Genomic DNA, 23,657 nt, shown 5'->3' on the forward strand with positions numbered 1-23,657 from the left:
CTGGAAATAATCAGACAATGAGGAGGAAGAAAGAGAAGAGGGAAGTGGTAGAAGATACACTTCATGCCCATTAATATAGCAGGGGCATCCATAATGCAGCAAGCAGATAGGAGTGTAGATAATGGTCCCTTGTGGGAACTATGACAGGCAGGTAACGCTCTGCATCTCCCTGTAAGTAGGGAACTAAGGACCTTCTGTGACCAGGCTTATGAAGCTTTGGGACGTGTGGGTAGATAGGGTATGTCTGAGTGCTATGGAGGCAGAGAGACAGCAATTTAGATCCCCATCGCTCCTTGAGACAGAGGCTGTATCACCTGAAATAACACAGAGAACTCAATCCCTGAAGGACTGGCTCACATGGGAGACCAGGGACACTTGTCATCGCTGGGTGAACTCCTTGTGAAAAATTGGGGATTAGAAGGCAAGAAATAAAGGGCAATCATTGCTGAGGGAGGTGGCGTACAAGACACAGTATCTGGTGGCCCATTCATAGGTCTGGGTAGGAAAATGTCCACAGAAAAGCCAAGAGATGGAATTGGTTAAGCAGGGACTCTTAGAGTCACGGTTGAGTTCCAGGGTGGGTCATGATCTTTATGAGGTAAGAGAGGCTCTGGCAGATCTGAATGGTTTAGACTAAGATAAACCAGGTTCATAACATACTAGAGCAATCAAAAGGGGTTGAGAGAGGAGGTAGACAAAGAGGTCTGTCTGGCTCACTCTTGGGCAAATGCAGTAGCATTTGTATAGAGCCAGAGTTCCTAGAGAAAATATTGTCAAGAAGCCGAATTCAGTGCTTGTGAGCCTCTGGAAAACCTCGAGGCCTGGGCAATGGTTCAGTTGCAAGGAGTAAATGAGAGAGTGGAGTAGGCGAAGGAGAATAAACATATCCAAGGGGTGTGTTGTGTGCATTTCCCCTCTCCAGGAAAGTACTTTCAGGACAGAGACTGTTCCTCTATCCCAAGCACTTCCATCAGTCAGGTGTAGTTAGTGGAGAAGTGATGGCCACAGCCCTGGTCCAAAGCCTGTCATGATCAGAGTCAGTGTCAGCAGCAGTCTGGAAGCAGCAGCATCCTCTCTCATCTTCCACAGCTGAGGAGGTCAGGTGGCTCATGGGAAATAAGTGTAGGGCTGGATGAGGTAGCCTCTCATTTATGTTGTTGCTGCTCTTCTGACGAGATGACTGGCAGAGGCCATGGGATCCTTTTGTGCTATGTTGGACCTTGCTAACATTTCTGTATTAGTATCCTTGTAACCATCTGAGAACAACCAGCATTCCTTTTTTGGAATGGACAGCAGTGAGCCTTCAGAGATCCTTTCATTATATAGTGCTAACCCTTGTGGCACAGCCACATCCATTGGCAACAGCAAGAGTCACAGAGCTGGCAACGTTGCTTCACACAGTTCCAGCAAAGCTGAGTCTCTGTGTGGTGCATTCTTGGGGACTTTCTGCATTGTGACTCAATTTATATCTTTTCCTGAGAAAAATTATGTCTGAATCTTTCCTAGGAAAGATCCTAAAAGTAACTTTATCTGGCCACTGTTTGGAAGTCTTCCTTTTGCCCTGGAGATCATTAAGTGTTGACAGGCACGTAGCTAGATGAGGCTGTTACTCCACGAATCTCCTTAGGGTATCTGCCCCTGAGTAAACTCAAGCAGTATAATTGGTGCAGGGTAAACAGAGACAACTGACAAACTCTGACTGGCCAGGAGAATAGGTTACAGTGTCAAGGTCTCTTTTTATTATAGGCTTAGAGTTCTCTAAAAATGTAGTTTAAAGATAATGGGTCATACGGGGTACACTCCTGGAGGAATAAACTCAGTAAATAAGATAGATTGACTAAAATAAACTTTTTCTACTTCATAGTGTAGATGATGAAACGCATTGTAAAAGAAGTTAGGCATTAGTATTTTTTATTCATAAAAGGACTGCTTCAGATATTCTCTGTTTGTGAGGATGCTTTAAAACAGCAAACAATGTCAAACTTAAAACAGGCTTTTGTATAATAAATGGGTTTGCTTTGGAGGAGACCTTTTTAGATTCTTTAAACTGGAGTTGTAGGGCTAATCATAATAAGAATAATCTGTTCTATTTGTATTTTCTAATTGTAACTGAACTTAACCCTGGATATATAATGAAAAGTCAAACACATATTCTATGCCACTTGGCTAGTCATTAGTCAGACTTTGTTCTGTGAAACCTGTATACATAAAGACACTCCTGGTTTCTAGTCTGTCTGAGCAGCAGAAATGACCTGATTGACTGCTAGCAAGCCAGCTAGAGGTTGCCCTGACCACCATGCCTGGCTCACTCCCTCCCCTAGCTGATTCCTCATCTCCTCTACAGGCGGCTCTGTCAGCAAAGACCCTCTGACTCTCCTTTCAGGCTGGGGAGGGTCCTCTAGGAAAGCTCCCAGACATTTGAATGTCCTAGAGTTGGGAAAGCATCTGGAAAGCTTCAGTAGCAAAATTGACCAAAGGCATGAGTAGAAAGGGTCACTCCCCAAACCTCCTGAAGTGGTTGAGTAAAGATACCAGTGCCAAATGATATAAAGTTCTAGAAGAACTTTGAAAGATATGAATGGTCTTTACCATTGTAACTGTTATGGTCTAACCCCCTCTCTCTGGCCATAGCTCTTGCCATTTTGTTCCATGCCTGCCAGCTATTTCATCTTGTTGCTATAACATGCCTGCCAGTCATTGACGTAGAAAAATAACTTGACCCAGAGCAGGGTCATGTTGACCACATACCCTGTTGTGTTCTGTTTGTTCTGAGGTCTGCTAATCTTAAGAAATTCCACAAAGCTTCAGGTAGGACCCATCAAATTGAATGTCAATATGACCTGTTGAGTCTGAAATAGCTTGAATCAGAGCTGACCACTGGGCAGCACTTCCTGCACCTATGTATGCACTCATTGTGGGTTTTGTGGGGTTTTTCTCTTTATAAGCTGACAGAGAAAGATATTTGATGTTACAGTATCAGATCCAATTCCAAACTATGTCCCTGGTCTGACCAGTGCATTGAGTTGTGCATTCAATAAACCATCCCTGACTGACTGAGAGAGAAAAAAAAAGATACCAGTGCCAAGGGTAGTCTACCTCTCTAAGAATCATGCCCAGGGGAACTCCTGTGGCTCCCACACCATATATGCTATGGCCACTACTGCTGACTATATCTACTAGACCAGAGCTTTATGCTCTCTCTGCCATGGCTGGTTTTACAGTCCCAGAAGGGACTGTGCAAGTTACTGGGAAGAAAATTATTACCAACAGTTCTGCTTAACTATGGACCCTGTATGCTGTAATGCAACTTTCCTAACAATATATTCCTGCTGGTGCAGTAGTGGTACAACTCTTGTGGATACAAGCAACTGCTTAAATTGGATTTAAGACCCACTCTGCAGGAAGTAGCCACACTGGGTATGGTAATCCAGGACAAAGATCTGTAATTCGGGGTGTTGAAGGTCTCTGCTATAGCTTTATTAAACAGATGTGATGTACCTGGAAAATTGCTTTCTAAACACTTGTGTTTATCCCCAAAGATTATCATCCTTAGTCATTACAAGAAAAGATCCCCCCCCCCCAGTGGGTGGTGGTTACTGCAGATAATAGTAACCAGCCAAACTGCTGAGAATAAATGGCTATTGTCATGATGTAACGCCCAATGCTCAATGGAAGGAAATAATCAGATCTTTATATCACACCCCACCCCACCCCACCCAACCCGCAAGACACAGGTAATATGTCAGAAGGGATGAAAGGAAAGTAGGAGTTGGAGAAAGGGGTTGTGCGTTCGGGGTTGAATAGCCATTTCCTCCTAACTGAAGCATTCCATACTGGAAGGAGGAAGGACGCTCATAAAACCTAGGAAGCTAACAAAACCTGTAAGGCTCAGGAAGTTCAGAAAGTTATAGGACCCCTCCCCAGGGTTAATAAACAGGAAGCAGCTGCTGGAGCGGAAGATACTCCCTCCACTGGAGCTTCTTATGGACAGGCAGAGAGCCAGGGATGCATCTTTCATGAGTCGCCTTTGAGTTACTTATGTTCCTTCAATTAACCCCAATGAACTCACTGGTTGGCCGATCTAGACTTAAGTGGTGTGTGTTTAAACTCTAGACAGTTTAATACTGATCTTTATGTGTTTTGCTTCTTTAAAATATGCCCAGTGACTTTGTGTGCATCATTTCATGTTAATTTGGCAGCACCGCGCTCAGCCATTCAGCCTGTTTCCTCTCAGACCCTAACCTCCTCTCCTGCAGGTTTCTGCGTGGACACTTTGTGTCCACAACTGCATGGGAACCCCTGTGCCTGGCATGAACCCCAACAACCTCCAGCTCCCCATTTCTACAGCAGCTGGGATCCATGCCCACTTCTGAGCCTATCAGGATCTCTTCCACATAATTGCTTATCTGCAGGACATGCACGCAGCAACCTCACTGCCCACCCGCTGCTAACTGCATCCCAGAACTTTCATACCAACCCTGCTCGCTCTCCCACAAGCTGTCCCAGAGGTGCCTGTTTCCTACACATCTATGGCAACACATGGCATCCTCCAGCTATCTGACTTCTGGATATTTGCTTTGATCTTATTGCTGAATGCTTTGGATTTTTTCAAATGGCTACATTTACTCTTGAGCCCTTTTTGGTTTCCTTTCTTTTAAGTTGTGTTTGAGAATCTTTACCCAGGACTCCATAGAGATTGGATTGTCTGACTGATTTGCAAGCACCCTGTGTGTATTCTAGATATTGGTTCACTCATGGTTTTAAAAACGTGGTCCACTGGAGCAGTCATATACATTATTCACTCATTTAAAGAATACACACCAGCAGATTGTGATATGTGACAGATACATGCAACCATCAGCAATTTTTGAACATTGTTCTCTCCATAAAAAGGGATAACCATGCTTATCATACCTCATCCCCTCTTCATACCCCATCTCCAGCCTCATCAACCAACACACTTCTAATCTGCACTACAGATCACATCTATTCTGGAGAGGATGGCTTCTCTGGACACCTTCTATCAATAGAACCATCTAATCTATAACCCTTTTGTAAATGGCTTCTTTCATTTAACACAGTTGTAATAGACAACAATGGTGCAGCACATAACAGTGCTCTCATTCCCCTCTTTGCCATAGTTGTGTAGGAAACAGGCACCTCTGGGACAGCTTGCGGGAGAGCAAGCAGGGTTGGTACGAATGTTCTGGGATGCAGTTAGCAGCGGGTGGGCAGTGAGGTTGCTGCGTGCATGTCCTGCAGATAAGCAATTATGTGGAAGAGATCCTGACAGGCTCAGAAGTGGGCATGGATCCCAGCTGCTGTAGAGATGGGGAGCTGGAGGTTGTTGGGGCTCATGCCAGGCACAGGGGTTCCCGTGCAGTTGTGGACACAAAGTGGATGAATAACTATATCACTTATTAAGCATCCAAGTTTCTTCTGCTAATACCATTGTAAACAATTGTACACACATCTGTGCCAATGAATACTTTTACTTGAATATTTGTCTACCAGTGGGATTTCTAGGTCATATGGAAAATTTATGTTCATTCATGTTTTCCAAAGTGACTGCCTCATTTTACATTACCACAAACTGTGCATAAGGACTAAGATTTCTCTCTATCTTGCCAACACTTGTTAATGAATCTTATTTTTCTGTTCTACATATTGCATTGCTATTGTCATCATTTTATCTGATTAGGCACACAGTAATTGTAAATATTATGAAATAAAGGTGACACTTAAGTACATAGATGCAATATGTAATGATCAGTAAATGTGGCATGGCTGTCATCTCAGATGTTTGTCATTTGTATTGAGAAATTTCCATCATTAGAACCAAAAGACATTATGTTAAGTGAAATACACCAGCCACTTAAATATGGAAGTCAAAAAGTTGCTCATTGATCTCATAAGAAAAGAGACTAGAGCTGGGTGTGATGTCACATGCCTTTAATCCTAGCCCTTGGGAGGCAGAAGTAGGTGGCTCTCTGTGAGTGTGAGGCCACCCTGACCTATAGAGGAGTTCTAGGCCAGCTAGGGCTACATAGTGAGACCCTGTCTTTCCAACACCATTAGAGAGATTATTGGTGAAGAGCCTAGGAAGGGGTGAAATATAGAGAGGGGAGGACTGGTGTGTTTAAAGATTGCAGTTGGGTAAGTGGAATAACATTCCATATTTCATAGCACAGCGTGAAGTCAGTAGTTAACATCAGTAAATTATTCCCAAACAGCAGAGAGGAGTTTGAACCTGTCCTTACAATGATGTGCACGTTTCTGGTGACTGACACGGACAAGGTCTTCTCTTCAGATGAATATCTACTCAAATACTTGCCCCTTTTAAATGAAAACACACTTTGTTTTTTAATTCTGGGTATATGTGTTAGGGGAGGGCAGATTCTCATGAGTGCAGAAGCCCAAGGAGGCCAGAGGCTTCTGATTGTCTGGAGCTGGAAATCCAGGCAGCCTAGATGCTCACAAAAGCAGTGCTTTCTCTTAGCCATCAAGCCCCTCTCTAGCCCCACTTGCCCATTTCAGATAGAATTATCCATTCTTCTTCCATTGCTGCTGCCATCCTCCGTATCTGTTGTATCCACCAGGTTTTTGTGCTTTGGGCTCATTGCTAAGGCTCCCATATCAAACCAAGAGTTAAGAAGATTTACTCTCTGCCTTCTTCTAATAGTTTTATGCTCCTAACTTTATATTTAGGTTTTGATCCATTTCAAGTTCACATTGGTGTGTGTGAGGTACATGTACATGACTGTATGTGACTGTATGTAGCTGTATGTGACTCTTTCCAGCACTTATAACCTATGCAAGTATCTTCTGCCACCAACTATTTTTCTTTTCTTTTTTTTTTTTAAAGATTTATTTATTTAATATATGTAAGTACACTGTAGCTGTCTTCAGACACACCAGAAGAGGGAGTCAGATCTTGTTAGGGATGGTTGTGAGTCACCATGTGGTTGCTGGGATTTGAACTAAGGACCTTTGGAAGAGTAGTCGGGTGCTCTTACCTGCTGAGCCATCTCACCAGCCCCTATTTTTCTTTATAGAAGTAAAAGAGATTAGACTTTCCACAGTTGGGTTGTTCCTGGAACCGTCTTCTGGTCCAACCCACTTAGTTCTCCATGGAATTGTTGATCTCACAAAGGAGAATTCCCAACTCTAAAGACAGACACTTTAATTTTCACTGTAGCCAACACCGTTGTGGCAGTTATAGCTAATCCCACTCAAAGTCTCTATGTTGAGTCAACTGTGCTCTCCTTTCTTTATCTGGTTGCCAACAGATTCTGAAATGATTTGCAAATGAACCACCAGAAAGGAGAGTGACAAGGCCCACAATACTCACATAAACACAATCGTCCCATAGCCACAACTTTTGGCGTTTCCTAATACTGCCAGGATCCCAGGGTGCTGGAAAATCTGTTTTCATTAAGCTCAACTAGGAGTTTCTCTCTTCAAATGCCTCCCTCTCTGATTCCAAGTTCTCTATACACAGCAGTTCTCTTTTTCTCTGTGGGTGACTGTCCTTATCAGCCCCACTTTACCAGGGTCCGCTTCCTGTTAAGAACTGACTAGAAGCTCACTTTACTGCAAATGGAAACGATCACAGGAAGCCACAACTGGACACAATGCAGAAATCAATAGACTGTGCAAAGCTCTAACAGATACATCAACATCACAGCTCCCACATCTGTGGCTTGGGGACCATCACAGAAGAGGAGGCAGGAAGATTCTAAGAGCCAGAAAACCAGGAAGCCTGATGTAAAACAATCTCTCCTAGAAATGGCTGCATAAACAAGGCCAGAACAATTAGTAGACACTCTAATGTGGAAGGCGGAAAGTTTCACAGGGTCCCACCCTGAAACAAAGAATTATTAGTTTTATAGATAACCATAATAATTGCTGACAGAGGGAGAATTAGAGTCTATCAATTTGAGAGCTTGGATAAATGAGAGGGGTTTAAGGGAGAATACCTGGAAGGTACCAAAGGGAGGAAGGGAAGGGGCAAAATTATGTCACTCTATTTTAATTTAAAGTGTGTGTGTGTGTGTGTGTGTGTGTGTGTGTGTATCCATAAATAAATAACTGAAAAAACTGGCTAGTAAATGTCTTCATAGTGTCTGAACATGACTCTATGTTAATACATTATGATATTACACAGTATGTAACAGAGAAAGCCAAGCATAGTTCTTGCGAAAGGTGGCCACCTATTAAAGGGGAAATTACAGGGAAATGGTCCAAGGGCACTTGTACCTCAGCCAGCAGCACCCTAGCACCTGTCCAGGGAGGATCCCCATGGGCTATAGGTCCCCAGCTAGGTTGACCCATATCTCACCCTGTCCCTCCCTGTGGGGTGGGGTTCAGTATCTTTAAGAAGACTTCTTGTGTCAGTGGCCAGGAACAAAGTCTGGGAGCTGGGGAGCGACGGAGCAGAGCACACAGGTGGGTTCTGATGGAACACCAAACAGGTAGTCAGGAGAAGGAGCAAAAGCGAGGTGACAGGGTACAGTGTGAGGAGTAGGGGGCAGGATGACAGACAGGGAGGAGATCCAGGAAGCTCAAGAGCCTCGAAGGAGCTTCAGAAGGCCATCACAGGCAACTCCAGGGTGAGAGAAGAGGGCCCTGTGAGAGGGTGGCTGGCATTCCCTGCATTGGGAACTGGAAGGGTCAACCAGTGGCTACCAAGTCCTCCCTTTGCCTCTATGGCTCTGCCGAAGTTTTCTCCTCCACACTGCCCATGTGACTTCACAAGAGAGGATTCTAAATGTCTGCAGCATTGCCTTCCTACTGGCTAAAGCCGAAACACATTTGGAGATAAGAGATTATAAAGAGGGAAGCCAGGCATAGAGGGCAGGAAAACACTAGGAACACACAATACTTACATTAAGATTCCAGCCCCACCTTCTGAAAAGCTAGTAAAGATAAGTGGTTGGTGGGGGTTTGCGTGGGAGAGGAATATAAAGTGCTGGGAGAATTTGGGAGTAAGGACAACAGACTATTATTACCTAACACTGTGGTGGTGTGTTGTGTGTCATCTACATCTCCTCCCTGTTGTTAATATAAAAAAGAAAAGGCTGGGCTGAGGCATAAAATTTATTTATGCTCTATAGTTCTGCCTGAAGTCTTAGGACCTAATGAAGAAACCTGTCTCAGTGGGACTTCCTAACTTTTCTTATGGTAAACCTTATCTGGATAAAACTGCCCTTTCTGCTCTAGTAAATAAACATCTAGCAGACTAGCCCTGAGCTGTTGGCTCCATCTTTTATAACGTTAATTAGTTACTGAATAGGTAACTTCCTAGTTGAACTTTTACTGAATACCAAGTAGTCAGCTACACAGTCTTTCTAGGGCTTTGGAAAACTGGTGAAGACTGACTGTACGAATTTGAAAGGCACTTTATTATGATAACACTGAAGGAGAGTAGTGGATTTTCCTCCGCAGCCTTGGATGACAGGCGGGGAACAGAGAGGAGGGGGTGACGACTGGCTCCATAGTACAAGGCCATTTGGCTTGTTAGGGTGGGAGGCTGTGAAGGGCTTGCCCTTCTCACGGTATGGTCTCCAACCTCTCTCCCCCCTATGAATTAAGCTTAATTAAGGCCACGCTTAACTGAGGTGATCAAATGATTGTCTCATCCTTGGATGAATGGGCTTTAACCATGGCTGGGGGGATATTGACCCGATTTTTTCCCATGGTATCTTTTGGGGAGGGGAGGCAGAGCCTTAGAAAGATATTCTTGGTTGTAACTGGAACTAGATACCAACCTCTAGCTAAACCGGGTGTATCTCTCAGGGAACCCAGAAATGGTCAAGTTGGACCTTCCCCTGCAGTGAAATTTTTTGCACCCACGCTGGTGTCCATACTGTATTTGTATTATTACGAATCAGCATGCACAGTTTTGAGTACTGTGCAGCTCCCAAGGGAGAATTGTCAACCTCAGATTTAGCAAGCCCTCAACAAGAATTATGTCACTAGTAACACCACAATTTGTGGCTGTAGGCTATATGAGGAGCTGGAGGTCACTCTCCTCATCTCTGTTATTTCCACAGCCTGAGGAAGTAAGGGGACCTTGCAAAAACAGCAAGGATGGAAAACCAAAGACCAGCTAAGGGACTAAGCCTGTCTATCAGAATAAAAACCAATTTTTTTAATATTTAAATTTTTCACCTTTCTAGCCCTAGTAGCAAACCTAATCACAAATCAGACCGAAAGCCACAATACATGCTGGCACGTCTTTAGAATGAAAATAGTAGCTGCCACCTGTACGCTCTTGGGGGCTGGGATGCATGCCCGCTGCAGTCAGGCTGGAGGGTGTTGATTGACCTGCTTGAAAAAACGAGATCCAGACAATGAGAAAGTAGCAATGCAAAGCTTCTTTTGGGGAAGTCCAGGTGCTTTACTCAGTTGCAAATTAGCAAGGCTCCAGCTCAGCCTCTGGTCTCCTGTGGAAGAGCTGGCTTTGAGAGTTGCAAGAAAACAGCTTTTCTGGGAGCCTGTGTTTCCAACTGATTTTTAGGCAAAAGAGGAATTTTAGCCCTCAGAGTGATACTTACAAGAAGATTTAGGATCTGTGTTCAGCTGATGAGTTAATCTCTCAGGCAGCCATCTCGCTCCATCTTCTTCTCGTGAAAAAACACAGATTCCCCAGATTAGAACCGGATCTGGACCCTTGCATTCATTAGTTAGTGGGTCCTTCCATTTTACCAATGCATAAGAATTAGAAGTAACTGTATGCCAGTGGTGATCTGCTGTAGACTGACCTTTAATATCAGTTTACAAAAAATTTAGAACAAATAAAGCAAAGGCAAAATGTGCCTTTGGTGACCTTGGGGGAATAACTGCCCCTGTTTTGTCTTAAAAAACCAATTTTTTTTAGGTGCGATGAGGACGTTTAACTATTTCTTGTCCCATGAGGTTATAAGGAATTCCAGTTTTATGTTTGATACTGAATTCTTTACAGAATGAAATAAAATTTTTACTAGAATAGGATGGCCCATTATCTGTCTTAATAAGCTTAGGCAATCCCATGGCATTAAAGGCTTGTAGGCAATGATCAATTACGTTTTTAGAAGCCTCTCTTGTATGTAGAGAAGCAAAAAGAAATCCTGAACAAGTATCGATACAAACATGTATATATTTTAATTTTTCAAATTTCGCATAATGGGTTCTATCCATTTTCCAAATATGATTAGGCATACGATCTCTAGGATTGACTCCTAAATGTGGCACTAGAGATAATGTAATACATTTAGGACATTGTTTTACAATCATTCTCACTTGCTCCTTAGTGATCTTATGTCGGAGCCTTAAGGTATGGCTAGAGAGATGAAACCTTTCATGATCACGTTTGGCCAAAGCAACAGGATCCGAAATTAAGGCTTCTCCTATTAGAGCTCTGTCAATGCAATTATTGCCTTTAGCTAAAGGTCTAGGAAGACCAGAGTGAGATCGTATGTGGCCAATATAAAACGGATTTTTTTCAGGCAAGAATGATGTTTTGCAATTTTGAAAATAAGGATCTTGATGGCGTATTAAAGTTAAGCATACCACAGGTCTCCAATAAGGGTATTGATTGCGCAACATATAAACTGTCAGTAAAGATATTAAAAGCCTCATGTACAGACTGAAAGACCTTCAGTACTGCTGTTAATTCGGCTAACTGAGCCTAAAGGCCAGGAGTCTCTATGATAACTTGTTGATTATTAATAAGATATCTAGCTCACCCTTTAGAGGAGCCATCAGCAAAAATCAATAGAGCTGTAAGGAAGTCATTTTAGGAAATATCACATCATGTATATTTAAAAATTTTTATCAACCTATCTTGGGGGTTGTGGCTGTCTATAGTTCCGTTAAACCCTATTTGTGCAAGCAACCAATCTGTACTATGCTGTTTTAGCCAAGTGTCCTGACTTACGCTGTAAGGCTGAACAATAATATCTGGCTCTTTGCTGAAATAAGTTAATGGCTGCTTTCTTCTAGTTATAATCATCTGGGCCACTGCTTCATGATATGGCAAGATATTACATTTAGGAGAAATCCTCGAATGTATCCACATTACAGGGAATTTTTGCCATAGCAGTCCCATAGGCACATGAGTCATATTAAAAATTAACAGATGCAACGGCAAGGAGTAATCTATATAAGTGACAAATTGCTCTTCAATAGCTTTTTTCACTAGCTATAAGGCCAGAAATCCTTCTGAGGTTAGGGATCTAGGGGAAGTAGGATCAGAACTCCCTTTAAGAATATCAAATAAAGGTTTTAACTCCCCTGTAGTAAGCTTTAAATAGGGGCAAAGCCAATTAATATCACCTAACAATTTTTGAAAATCATTCAAGGTCCTTAAGTTATCTCTACGAATAACAATCTTCTGGGGAAAAACAGCTTGATCAGTGAGTCTAAAACCTAAATAATTATAAGGATCCTGAGTTTGTATCTTTTCAGAAGCTATTTGCAATCCCTTATCAGCTAAGGCTTTTTGTAAGTATAGCACAAAAGCAAATCCTGGGGGTCTTTTTTCGCCATCAAAACATCATCTGTGAAATGAATGATGTAAATCTTTGGCCATTGTTGTCTCACGGGTTGAATGGCTTGTGCCACAAACTTTTGACATAAGGTAGGACTATTAGCCATCCCCTGCAGGAGAACTATCTATTGATATCTTTTTATAAGTTCCTTAAAATTTACAGAAGGAACACTAAAAGCAAATCTTTCACAATCCTTTGGATGCAAAGGGATGGTAAAGAAACAATCTTTTAGATCTATAACAATCTTATAATATCCCTTAGGAATGGCTACTGGGGAGGGAAGCCCCGGTTGTAAAGTTCCCATAGGTACCATAGTTTCATTAACTTTTCTTAAATCTTGTAACAGTCTCCATTTACCCGATTTCTTCTTGATAATGAAAATTGGTGTATTCCAAGGAGAATGAGACTCCACCAAATGTCCGGCTTCTAACTGCTTCTGCACTAGCAAGGAAGCGGCCTCTATTTTTTTCTTTAGGTAAAGACCACTGATCTACCCACACGGGAATATCATTAAGCCATTGGATTTTTTCAGCATGGGATGCAGGCAAGATAGTGGCCGCTACTGAAAATACTTTAAACCTTTTGTGTTAGAGTGAGGTTTAGGATCCTCAAAAGTCTTAATTCCCTGTCCCTTCTTTTTTAATCCATGACCAAGCAGGGGTCCCTGCCTGAATGTTGCTTAGTCACCATCTCATTAGAACTGTACATTATAACGCCCATTTGTGACAACAGATCTCTTCCCCACAGGCAAATTTGACATTACATACGGCTGAATTTTTCCTGATTTTCTATCCCCATCTCTCCAGGTTAGCAATTTGGAACTACATTTTGGGTTGCTAGTGTACCCAATTTCTTGAAGGTGAGTTAAGGAATCAGTCAAGGGCCAGTTTGAGGGCCAGTCCTGCCCTCTTATAATCATTACATCGGCCCCAGTATCTATTAATCCTTTAAAGCTTTTTCTATCATATGTCAATTTAAGGTTAGGTCTCTGATTAGTAATGGATTGAACCCAATTTACGCCAGAGGAGTCAAAGCTACTTTGTCCTCTCTCATTTTAAAAGAATCTATACGGTGACTGACATAAAGGGATCAAAGTAAGTTGAGCAATTCTCTGACTAGCGGGTACAGTTATAACACCATGAGGGGAAGCAACTATGATTTTAATTTCTCCCTCATAATTATTATTTATAACACCTGGATAAATCTGCAGGCCTTTTACAATAGAACTGCTTTGTCCTAAAAGAAAGCCACAAGCCAGGCGTGGTGGCGCACACCTTTAATCCCAGCACTTGGGAGGCAGAGGCAGGCGGATTTCTGAGTTTGAGGCCAGCCTGGTCTACAGAGTGAGTTCCAGGACAGCCAGAGCTATACAGAGAAACCCTGTCTAGAAAAAACAAACAAACGAAAGAAAGAAAGAAAGAAAGAAAGAAAGAAAGAAAGAAAGAAAGAAAGAAAGCAAGCAAGCAAGCCACAGGTTTCTACAGGTAGCGGTCCAAAGACCGCTAGGCAGAGTTTGGACTCCCATTTTTGGGGTTAATACTGCATGGATGGTGGAATAGAGGTCCAGTCTTGTATTTCTTGGGTTTTACCTGACAAGCTTAAAAACTGATCTTTTTGGCTGGGCAGCAGATTTATAGCCCCATAAGCTGTTTTTTTCAAGTAAGTCAGGGTCTGGGGCTGACCCCTTTTTTTGTTTCCCGGCACCAGGTGGCTCAGAACCCCTGGCTTAGACCTGCACTCCCTGGCCCAATGGTGGCCCTTCTTGCATTGGGGACAAATTCCTGGGGCACGGCCTGCTTGCCCATTTTCAACACCTTTGTTCTTAGGACAATTACTTTTAAAATGATCCAAACTTTTACATTTAAAACATGCATTATTCCCTCGTTTCCGCAAGAACATAGCTTGTACGTGGGTCCCCTGCGAAATCGCGCAAGATGGCCCGATGTCTGCACAGACGGACATATCCTGCCAAATCTGTCTGTCCCTTATACGGTTGAATCGCAGCTCGGCACATTGCGTTAGCCTTTTCATAAGTCAATTGCATAACGAAAGGACTTCCCATGTCTGACTTTCCAAGGATTTTACTAGCTGAAATCAAAAACCTGTCCACAAAGTTTTGGTAAGGCTCATCAGAACTCTGCCAAATGCTAGTTAAACTTCTATCACTATCTCCCTTAACTGGCAACAGTCCCCAAGCACGGTGCACAGCCGCTTTGCTCTGCGTGTACACTGCAACGGGAAAATCAATCTGATTTGTCTGGCCCTCATATGGACCCTCTCCTAGAAGCATGTTGCTATCCCAGTCTGAATTACCAGCCTGAGCATTTAAAGCGGCAGTTTTCTTACTGGCGTCTCGCCATTCAGAATCCCAAAGCAAAAAATCTCCTCCTGACAGGGTAGCCTTACAAAGAGTCTTCCAATCTAGGGGGGTTAAGTGTGACTCCACGACTGTATCCAGTAACGCTTGAGTAAATGGGGCTGAAGGGCCATATTGCACAACAGCCATTTTTAACTCTTTTATCAACTTGAAATCCAAAGTCTGGTAATGTCTGACCCTAGTATTTTGCTGATCAACTACCTTGACCACAGGAAAGGCTAGCATATCAGATGTATTCTATCCTGTCCCACGAGCCCGCCTCACAGCTCTTTCTAGCTGCACCTGGTGAACTTTAGAAGAGTTACTCTTCCCCACTTCTGACATCCTTTTTAGCTCCCGAAGCTCATTAGTCAACTTCTGAGGCCTAATTTCAAACTCTAATTTGCTTAGTCGCGTGTCCTTATGAGTAGCACCTCCCGAGGTGGGGACCATAGGTGGAGCGGGAGAAAGCCAATTCTCATCAAAATAATGGGCAGCTCCTCTATCTGAGTGATTTTTGTTAGAAATTAGTTCATCATCAGAGTTTCCACATTTATCAATTTTAGAGTTAAGAGGACCCTTTTCTGAGAAGGCCCTCTCCGATAGGCGCTCTTTCTGAGATTTTACAAGCTCTGCCTGGGTACAATCTAACCCCGGAGAGGTAGCATCTTTGATCGAATCATTTATGAGTGCCCAGAGGCCTAAGGTGAAATTATCTGCCTGAGTGATTTTCAAGGCTTCACCAACTTTCTCCCAGGTTCTGCAATCTATTGTTTCTTCTTCCTTGAACCATGGGCAACAGCTATCTTTCTTACCAATTGTACTTCAAGAGCTACTCCCCTGGCCTGAAACAACTCTTGAAAACTACAGATGACCGCCTGATCCATAACTTTAAACCCTACCTTCTCTTGCCTGAAACAGCTCCTAAAAGCTGGAGACAACCGCCTGATTCCAGTTTCTAGTTCCGATTAATACGCCTCTGACCAAAGCAGAACCAGTGTTGGGTTAGTGCCAATTCAAGCTTAGTTCGTATCCTACTTCACCCTCAGCAACATTTTGAAAAATGAAATTTTAAGCTAGCGCTAGCATGTGTACCTATTTGTTGCTCCAGTGCCCGATATGAAGACCATTTGCTTTTCCCGTGGAGTTCCACATGGACAGTGTTCTCTCAGTGTCCTTCTGCCATTCTTCAGGTCCCTGTTTGGGCACCAAACTGTTGCGTGTCGTCCAGCGGCTCGCAAGGAAGGGGGTATGGCTGAGATGGCAGACTCAAGCTGAAAGAAAAGGAACTAGATGGATGAGAAAAAGAACGGAGCTAAGACAAACCAGGTTCTGATCAAAGCTCAATTTTACTATTCAGTGAACCGGGTTATGAAGAAGGGTAAAGGGGCCCATTCCTGCCAAATCATCCTGGAGTCCAGTTTCAGGTGATCACGTGTTTGGCTCCAGAACAGCTAGGTGGCAGGCAGCAGCAGTGGGAGTGGCAGAACAATAGGGCAGCAGGCTCCACTCTGATGCTCTCTTCTTGCTAACAGTGAAACCTGAGCAAACAGGTTTCAGGATGGGGGGGGGGGGCGCGGAGATTACAGTGGTGGGTGCCTGTCATTACACATCAGGATCCTGGACATTAATGGGGTGTTGCTGCAACTCAGTTGTTATACATGAAACACTATGGTGAGTGCTGTTAGCAGAGGATACTGGGAGAAGTGGTAGGGGACAGGGGACGAGGGATAGTGCTCTACACTTCTTGATCAAGGTACCTATGAAACTAAAAACACTCTCAAAACTGAAGTCTAGGACTGAGCAGTCCAGTTAGAGGGCCAGTGGAATGTCTAAGTAAGACTCCAAGTTCTGCCTGAACCTCCTGGTGTGGGTGGAAGACATAAAGCAGCTCGTCTGTTGAGAAATACCACTGGGAGGGGCTTCCCACTGAGGCCCAGAGGTAGCAAGGTCAGGTTAGAATCTGGCAAGATCAGAGCTCATAACAATGACAAAAGCCAACACGCATGGCTTTGGGAACTTTGCACGTAACAGGGCCTGACAGCCTCACCTCTAAGTACAAGGGAGTTCAGAGAGATGGACATTTAAGACTATTAGAATCCCAGAGACCCTGCCTTGCATGCATACACAATATTTTCCTGGTGACTTGGGGACAAGGTTGGGGGTAAAGATCCTGACTCTGTCCACCCCACAGAGGAAAGAGGAATGGCTTATTTCTGACTTGCTGCCTGGGATGACCTGACTAGGGAGTTCCTGTAGCCTTTGACGGCCAAGGAGCCACTATGCACATATGACAGTGAGGGGCCGGAGAAAGTGGGCAGGGTTGTGCTTATGCTTCCGATGTGGTCTGCGGTGTCCTCCACCCTCAGTGTGCTGTGGTCCAGACTGCATCACCAAGGGCTCAGTTTAAAGGAAAAGAGCACCCAGAGTGTTCCTGGGGGCCCAGATTTGTTCTGGACTTTTAATGTAACATCTGATTTGCTTTGGGGGACAAGCTTAGTGTGGAGCATGGTGCTGTTGTCATGTCCATTTCACAGTTGAGACCTGGGGGGAATTGAAGCAAGATAGCCAAGATCATACAAGTTGTCCTTATGATGCCATTTACCAGGATTCGAACCCAAGACAAACCCAAGAGCCTGCACTTTGAACATCTACACTAAGTCTTTAAAAGCATCCCTGAAAGGGTCCTTTATTGTGGGAGAGATGACTCAGATGATAGAACTTGCCCTGCAAGTGCAGGAACCTGCGTTTAATCCCATAACCCACATGAAATGTCAGCAGCTGTGGCCCAAGGCAGAGATAGGGAAGCCCTGGAGCTTGCAAGCTGGCAAGCCTAGTGAAGTCAGTGGTTTTCAGAGAATTTGCCTTACAGGGAAAAAAAAGTGAGGAGTGAAGAGAAGAGCACTGGAATTTGACTTCTCCCCTATGCATGTATTGATACATGGCATGGCACAGGCACATATACACGCACCCTTACACAGATACACAAACACACATACACATACGAACAACTTCATAAAAGGGGGTTCTTTTGCAATGAGCCTAACCCTCTGTTCCACCAGGATACAAGGCTTTGTAGCATTTGGGGTTCAGTTCTTGGGCTGCTGGGCTGCTGTGACTCATGTCCCTGGTTGAGGAAAACGTTCCTCTTTTGAAATAAGCTACCAGAAAGGCACAAACATGGGAATGTGTGCAGATAAGAAAGTCAGCAGGAGTATAAGAGGTAGACAGAAGAGAAGAGAAGCCAGCGGAAGCATGAACAGAGGACCAGAGAGCGTCAGGAACCATGAGTGAGGAGGACCCACAGACCCCATCCCTGCCTTCTGTGTGAATCACAGGGGACAGCCAGTGGTGAGGACATGCTGGGGCTGAGGGGAAAGCTTCTATGAGGCGCTCAGTCAGTTGAGGGTTATACTCAAGTCCTCTCCTCCCCTCTGCTGTCTTCCAGAGCCATGAGGCTGGCACAGATGAGTCTGGCCTTCGGCTGGGCAGCTGTCATATTACTTCTACAGACGGCAGACACAGCATCTGCTGTGACGACTCCTCATGACAAAGCAAGGATATTTGCAGACCTGAGCCCCCAGGAGATAAAGGCTGTGCACAGCTTCCTGATGAGCAGAAAGGAGCTGGGGCTGGAGTCATCCAAGAATCTGACTTTGGCCAAGAACTCCGTGTTTCTCATTGAGATGCTACTGCCAAAAAAGAAGAATGTGCTGAAATTTTTGGATGAAGGAAGAAAAAGTCCTGTCCGGGAAGCCAGGGCCATCATCTTCTTCGGTGCCCAGGATCACCCCAATGTCACTGAGTTTGCTGTGGGGCCCCTGCCACGGCCCTGCTATGTTCAAGCACTGTCCCCCAGGCCAGGGCACCATCTGTCCTGGTCATCAAGACCCATCTCCACAGCGGAGTATGACCTCCTCTACCACATGCTGAACAGAGCCATCACGCCTCTGCACCAGTTTTTCCTTGACACTACTGGCTTCTCATTCCTAGGCTGCGATGACCGGTTCTTGACTTTTACGGATGTAGCGCCGCGTGGTGTGGAGTCTGGTCAGCGTAGAAGCTGGCTTATCGTGCAGCGCTATGTGGAAGGCTACTTCCTGCATCCCACAGGGCTGGAGATCCTTGTAGATCATAGCAGCACAGATGTCCAGGACTGGAGAGTGGAACAGCTCTGGTATAACGGCAAGTTCTACAACAGCCCAGAGGAACTGGCTCAGAAATACGCAGTTGGAGAAGTGGAGGCAGTGGTTCTGGAGGAAGTGGTTCTCGAGGACCCACTGCCGGGTGCCACAGAGCAGCCACCACTCTTCTCTTCCTACAAGCCCCGGGGGGAATTCCACACGCCAGTCACTGTTGCAGGCCCCCACGTTGTCCAGCCCAGTGGCCCCAGATATAAGCTAGAGGGCAACGTTGTGCTCTACGGAGACTGGAGCTTCTCTTACCGGCTAAGATCCTCTTCTGGGCTGCAGATCTTTAATGTACTCTTTGGAGGTGAGCGTGTTGCCTATGAGGTCAGCGTGCAGGAGGCTGTGGCACTATATGGAGGACACACACCTGCAGGCATGCAGACTAAGTATATTGATGTTGGTTGGGGCCTGGGCAGTGTCACTCACGAGCTGGCCCCTGGTATTGACTGTCCAGAGACCGCTACTTTCCTGGATGCTTTCCACTATTATGACAGCGATGGCCCTGTCCTTTATCCACGCGCTCTGTGCCTCTTTGAGATGCCCACAGGGGTACCCCTTAGGCGCCACTTTGACTCAAACTTTAAAGGTGGCTTCAACTTCTATGCGGGTTTGAAAGGATATGTGCTGGTGCTACGGACGACATCGACAGTCTATAATTATGACTATATCTGGGATTTCATCTTCTACCCTAATGGTGTGATGGAGACCAAGATGCATGCCACTGGATATGTCCACGCAACCTTCTACACCCCTGAGGGACTGCGCCATGGCACTCGCTTACAAACCCACCTGCTTGGCAACATCCACACCCACCTGGTGCACTACCGTGTTGACCTGGACGTGGCAGGTACGATTCACTACCAGACTCTCTCTCAGTCACTCAGCTGCTTCTCATTAATAGGCTCACTCCACAGGGGATGGTCTGAGACTGTCTGAGTCACATTGGTGTTATTCTTTCTGTCTGCTTCCTAGCAATATGAAGCAGCAGGTGTCCCTGAGGTATGGGCAAGTATCTGAGGGTTACCCTGTATGTGGAGTATGCATCTCTTATTGCCTTGGGTTCAGTAGGTTGGTATATATGGAGTGAGGAAGGGGTAAGTGTCCAGGTAGATTCTGAAACCTAGTACTTTGAAATGGAGCTCAGCGCCTTCTGAGGTTGCTCGGTGTGTTTCATGGATTAATGATCTCAGCACAGAATGACATCAGAGATTTGATATCTGGTGTCAGATATCTGGTGATAGCAGAGTAATACCCCTCCCCCGAGGCCAGATAAATGGCTTCCACCCACTGGGCCTCACTTAATTTCATACTCTTAGTATACTGACAGTCCTTGGGGTTGTACAAACATGAGCATGTACAAACCATGCCCCTGTGCCATGATTCAGACCACAGAAAATGTTTCAGAGCACAGCTCTCCAGAGATCTGCAATGTATCACGTGCATGTACCACATGCCATGGCTGACCTGAGAACTGGCCTCCACCTCCCCTGGTTTCTTTTCCTTTGTGACTGCCATCACCATGGCATCCCATCACTGAGCCAGTGCCAGCTGTCAACAATGCATCTTCTCCACTGCTGGGTGTGGTCTAGGATAGACATCTTACAAACAGAAAGGTCTCTGTTCCAATATTTGAGTCTCACCCTCCGTTTCCTCTTGTGACCTCCCCCACCCCACCCCCAGGCACCAAGAACAGCTTCCGGACACTGAAGACAAAGCTGGAAAACATCACCAATCCCTGGAGCCCAAGTCACTCCCTAGTCCAGCCCACACTTGAGCAGACCCAGTACTCCCACGAGCACCAGGCTGCATTCCGCTTTGGACAGACTCTGCCCAAGTACCTGCTCTTTAGCAGCCCCCAAAAGAACCGTTGGGGCCACAGGCGGAGCTACCGCCTGCAGATCCACTCTATGGCTGAGCAGGTGCTACCACCAGGTTGGCAGGAGGAGCGGGCTGTCACTTGGGCCAGGTGAGGAGACCATTGCAGGGGCTGCCTTCAGTGATTGTGTGTGCCTGTGTGTGCTTTGTTTCTCCAGGCTCTGAGCATGTGTGTGTTTGCAGGTGTGTACTCTTCTGCACTTGGGGAGGGAGGGGTGGTGCTCACAGAACTCTTGGCCCTTGAGTGCTGACAGGCATTCTTGAAGACTCCCAGGAGACAATCATAATCATCATCTGTAGAGGCAACAACTTCAACATCTTTGGCCCCAAAGGTGCTCCCTGGAAGGGACCCAAAGGCAGCCCCGGTGCCCAGAGACACCTGGCTTCTCTTGTCTGCAGGTATCCCTTGGCTGTGACAAAGTATCGGGAATCTGAACGCTACAGCAGCAGCCTCTACAACCAGAATGACCCCTGGGATCCCCCTGTGGTTTTTGAGGAGTTCCTTCGGAACAACGAGAACATTGAAAATGAGGTACTGATCCCATCCCCACCCCTGCCCACCTCAGGCCCTGTGGTCTTAGAATTATGGCTTTTCTAGTGAATGCTAAGGTTAGGGTCATGATAGATCCACCCACCTCTCCAATGGAACTGAGAGCATCTTGGGAAGTTTTGTAAAGACATCTTTAAAGCCAAGCCCAAGTGCCCTTGGATGGTTGGTACCCATCACTGCCCTGCCCACTAAAGCCTTTGTCTCACCCGTAGGATCTGGTGGCCTGGGTGACAGTAGGCTTCCTGCACATCCCTCACTCAGAGGATGTCCCCAACACAGCCACACCTGGAAATTGTGTGGGCTTCTTGATCCGGCCATTCAACTTCTTCGAGGAGGATCCATCCCTGGCATCTAGAGACACTGTGATAGTGTGGCCCCAGGACAACGGTCTCAACCATGTTCAGCGCTGGATCCCTGAGAACAGGGACTGCTTGGTGTCTCCTCCTTTTAGCTACAATGGGACCTACAAGCCTGTGTGATGGGTCTGACCCCAGCCTCTGAAGCATATCCCCAGATTCTCACAAACACTGGAAAATCAAACACACAAACAAACAAACAAACAAAACTTCTGTTTCTACCCTGCAGGCTGCTTTTTAGCAGCATGTGAGGGCTGGCTCTACTCCTGTTTTATTACCATACCTGCCAAAGACTTCCATGACCAATGCAAAGGAAGATCACAGAATTCTCTTCAGGTGGGTTGTGGGGGTGGTGGTTAAAACATTTGAGGATTTTCTCTTCCTGTAAGGAGACTTTGGGGGAAATTGTCTCACCTCAACGATGGGCAGGAGTAAAGAAACTCATGTGAAAATCTAATAAAATGACCTTTGCCCTTTAGTCACTGGTCTATGATCTGGGGTTTATCCCATGATCTCCTTTTAAACACACACACACACACAAACACACACACACACATATGTTGATTTGTTGCAGTTTTGTCTGTAAAAAGCCCAGGGACAGCCCATGCCAATGGGCTGCTAAACCAGATCAACCTTCTCTTTGTTATAAAGGAAAAAGGCTGTACATGGCTTAGAAGAGCATTTTCAAAAGAGCTCAAAAGATAACAGGGCCATAAAAACCAGAGGGCAATCAGGTCCTGTGAACAATGACTCCCCACTCCTGCCCTGCAGGTGTGTGTGTTTGTGTGTGTGTGTGTGTGTGTGTGTGTGTGTGTGTGTGTGAGAGAGAGAGAGAGAGAGAGAGAGAGAGACAGACAGACAGACAGACAGACAGACAGACACAGACGGACAGACAGACCCAGACACAGAGAGAAAAGCAGTCACACATGGGCCATAATCATGGGGGAGGTTTGTGACAGCTCAGGTGATACAGGCTGCTCTCTATGCCTTCGGCTCAATTGTGCTATGAATCTAAATCTAAAAACAAAATTTTGTGGTTCCAGCAACATTCCACCAAGGAGCATTGGGTAGCTAATGGTTGCAGAGAGAGGAAGCAGTCATACTGATAGTGTAAACATTGGTAAGTTACACTTGCTCAAGTAAATAACCCCCAACCCATGCTCAGGAAAGCAACACAAGAAAGTCCAATGGGCTACAGAAAGAAATAATGAATGAAGATATGAAAGTAAAAGGGAATTTGTTACCAAGGAGTTTGTAGGGTAAGAGGATAATGAGGGAGATATGACCAAAGTGTCATCTATGGCTAAAATGGTGGAAGAAAAACTTTTTAACTTTCTTTAAAAGATCTATTTATTTATTTATGTGTGTGAGTACACTGTAACTGTCTTCAGACACCAGAAGAGGGCATCAGATCCCACTCCAGATGGTTGTGAGCAACCAGGTGGGTGGTGGAAATTGAACTCAGGACCTCTGGAAAAGCAGTCAGTGCTCTGAACCACTGAGCCATCCATCCAGCTCCTGAAAATTTTAAACTTTTTATGAGTAATATATTTACATCATTTCCACCATTCTCCCTTCCCCTTTCTAACCTTCTCATATGTCCTCCACCACACTTGCTCCAAATTCATGACCTTCTCTTATTTTTATTGTCACAGTCAGACAGACAGACAGACAGACAGACAGACACACCTGCTAAGCCCATTTTGTGTTGTTTATATGTACATGTGTGTAGGGCTGACCATTTGGGATTTAACAACCTGTCAGGGAGATTTTTTTTTCATGAAGAAAACTGACTCC

At 45.0% G+C, this 23,657-nt stretch overlaps 1 protein-coding gene and 1 long non-coding RNA gene across 5 annotated transcripts in view; one reads left to right on the forward strand and one right to left on the reverse strand.

Moving 5' to 3' along the window:
• Positions 1-16,213, reverse strand: part of Gm44764 — a 41,607-nt gene extending 25,394 nt beyond the window's left edge. The window contains exon 1 of the long non-coding RNA XR_001785236.2: positions 15,985-16,213. This is a non-coding gene — a long non-coding RNA (predicted gene 44764). The remainder of the gene's footprint in view (positions 1-15,984) is intronic.
• Aoc1 (amine oxidase, copper-containing 1) lies at positions 8,405-22,338 on the forward strand. 4 transcript variants are annotated; one of them, NM_029638.2, is made up of 5 exons: positions 8,405-8,448; positions 18,338-19,926; positions 20,760-21,045; positions 21,354-21,486; positions 21,717-22,337. In NM_029638.2, exons 2-5 carry the CDS (start codon positions 18,342-18,344, stop codon positions 21,981-21,983), a joined length of 2,271 nt encoding a protein of 756 aa, NP_083914.2. In that variant the 5' UTR covers positions 8,405-8,448; positions 18,338-18,341; the 3' UTR covers positions 21,984-22,337. The 4 variants fall into 4 exon arrangements, with proteins under 4 accessions (NP_083914.2, XP_030111522.1, NP_001155094.1 ...); XM_030255662.1 differs by lacking the exon at positions 8,405-8,448 and adding an exon at positions 8,538-8,612 and having other exon boundaries at positions 21,717-22,338; NM_001161622.1 differs by lacking the exon at positions 8,405-8,448 and adding an exon at positions 18,136-18,240.
• The last annotated feature ends 1,319 nt before the right edge of the window (positions 22,339-23,657 follow it).

The sequence above is a fragment of the Mus musculus genome, chromosome 6 (genome assembly GCF_000001635.26).
Source record: "Mus musculus strain C57BL/6J chromosome 6, GRCm38.p6 C57BL/6J".
NCBI lineage: Eukaryota > Metazoa > Chordata > Mammalia > Rodentia > Muridae > Mus > Mus musculus.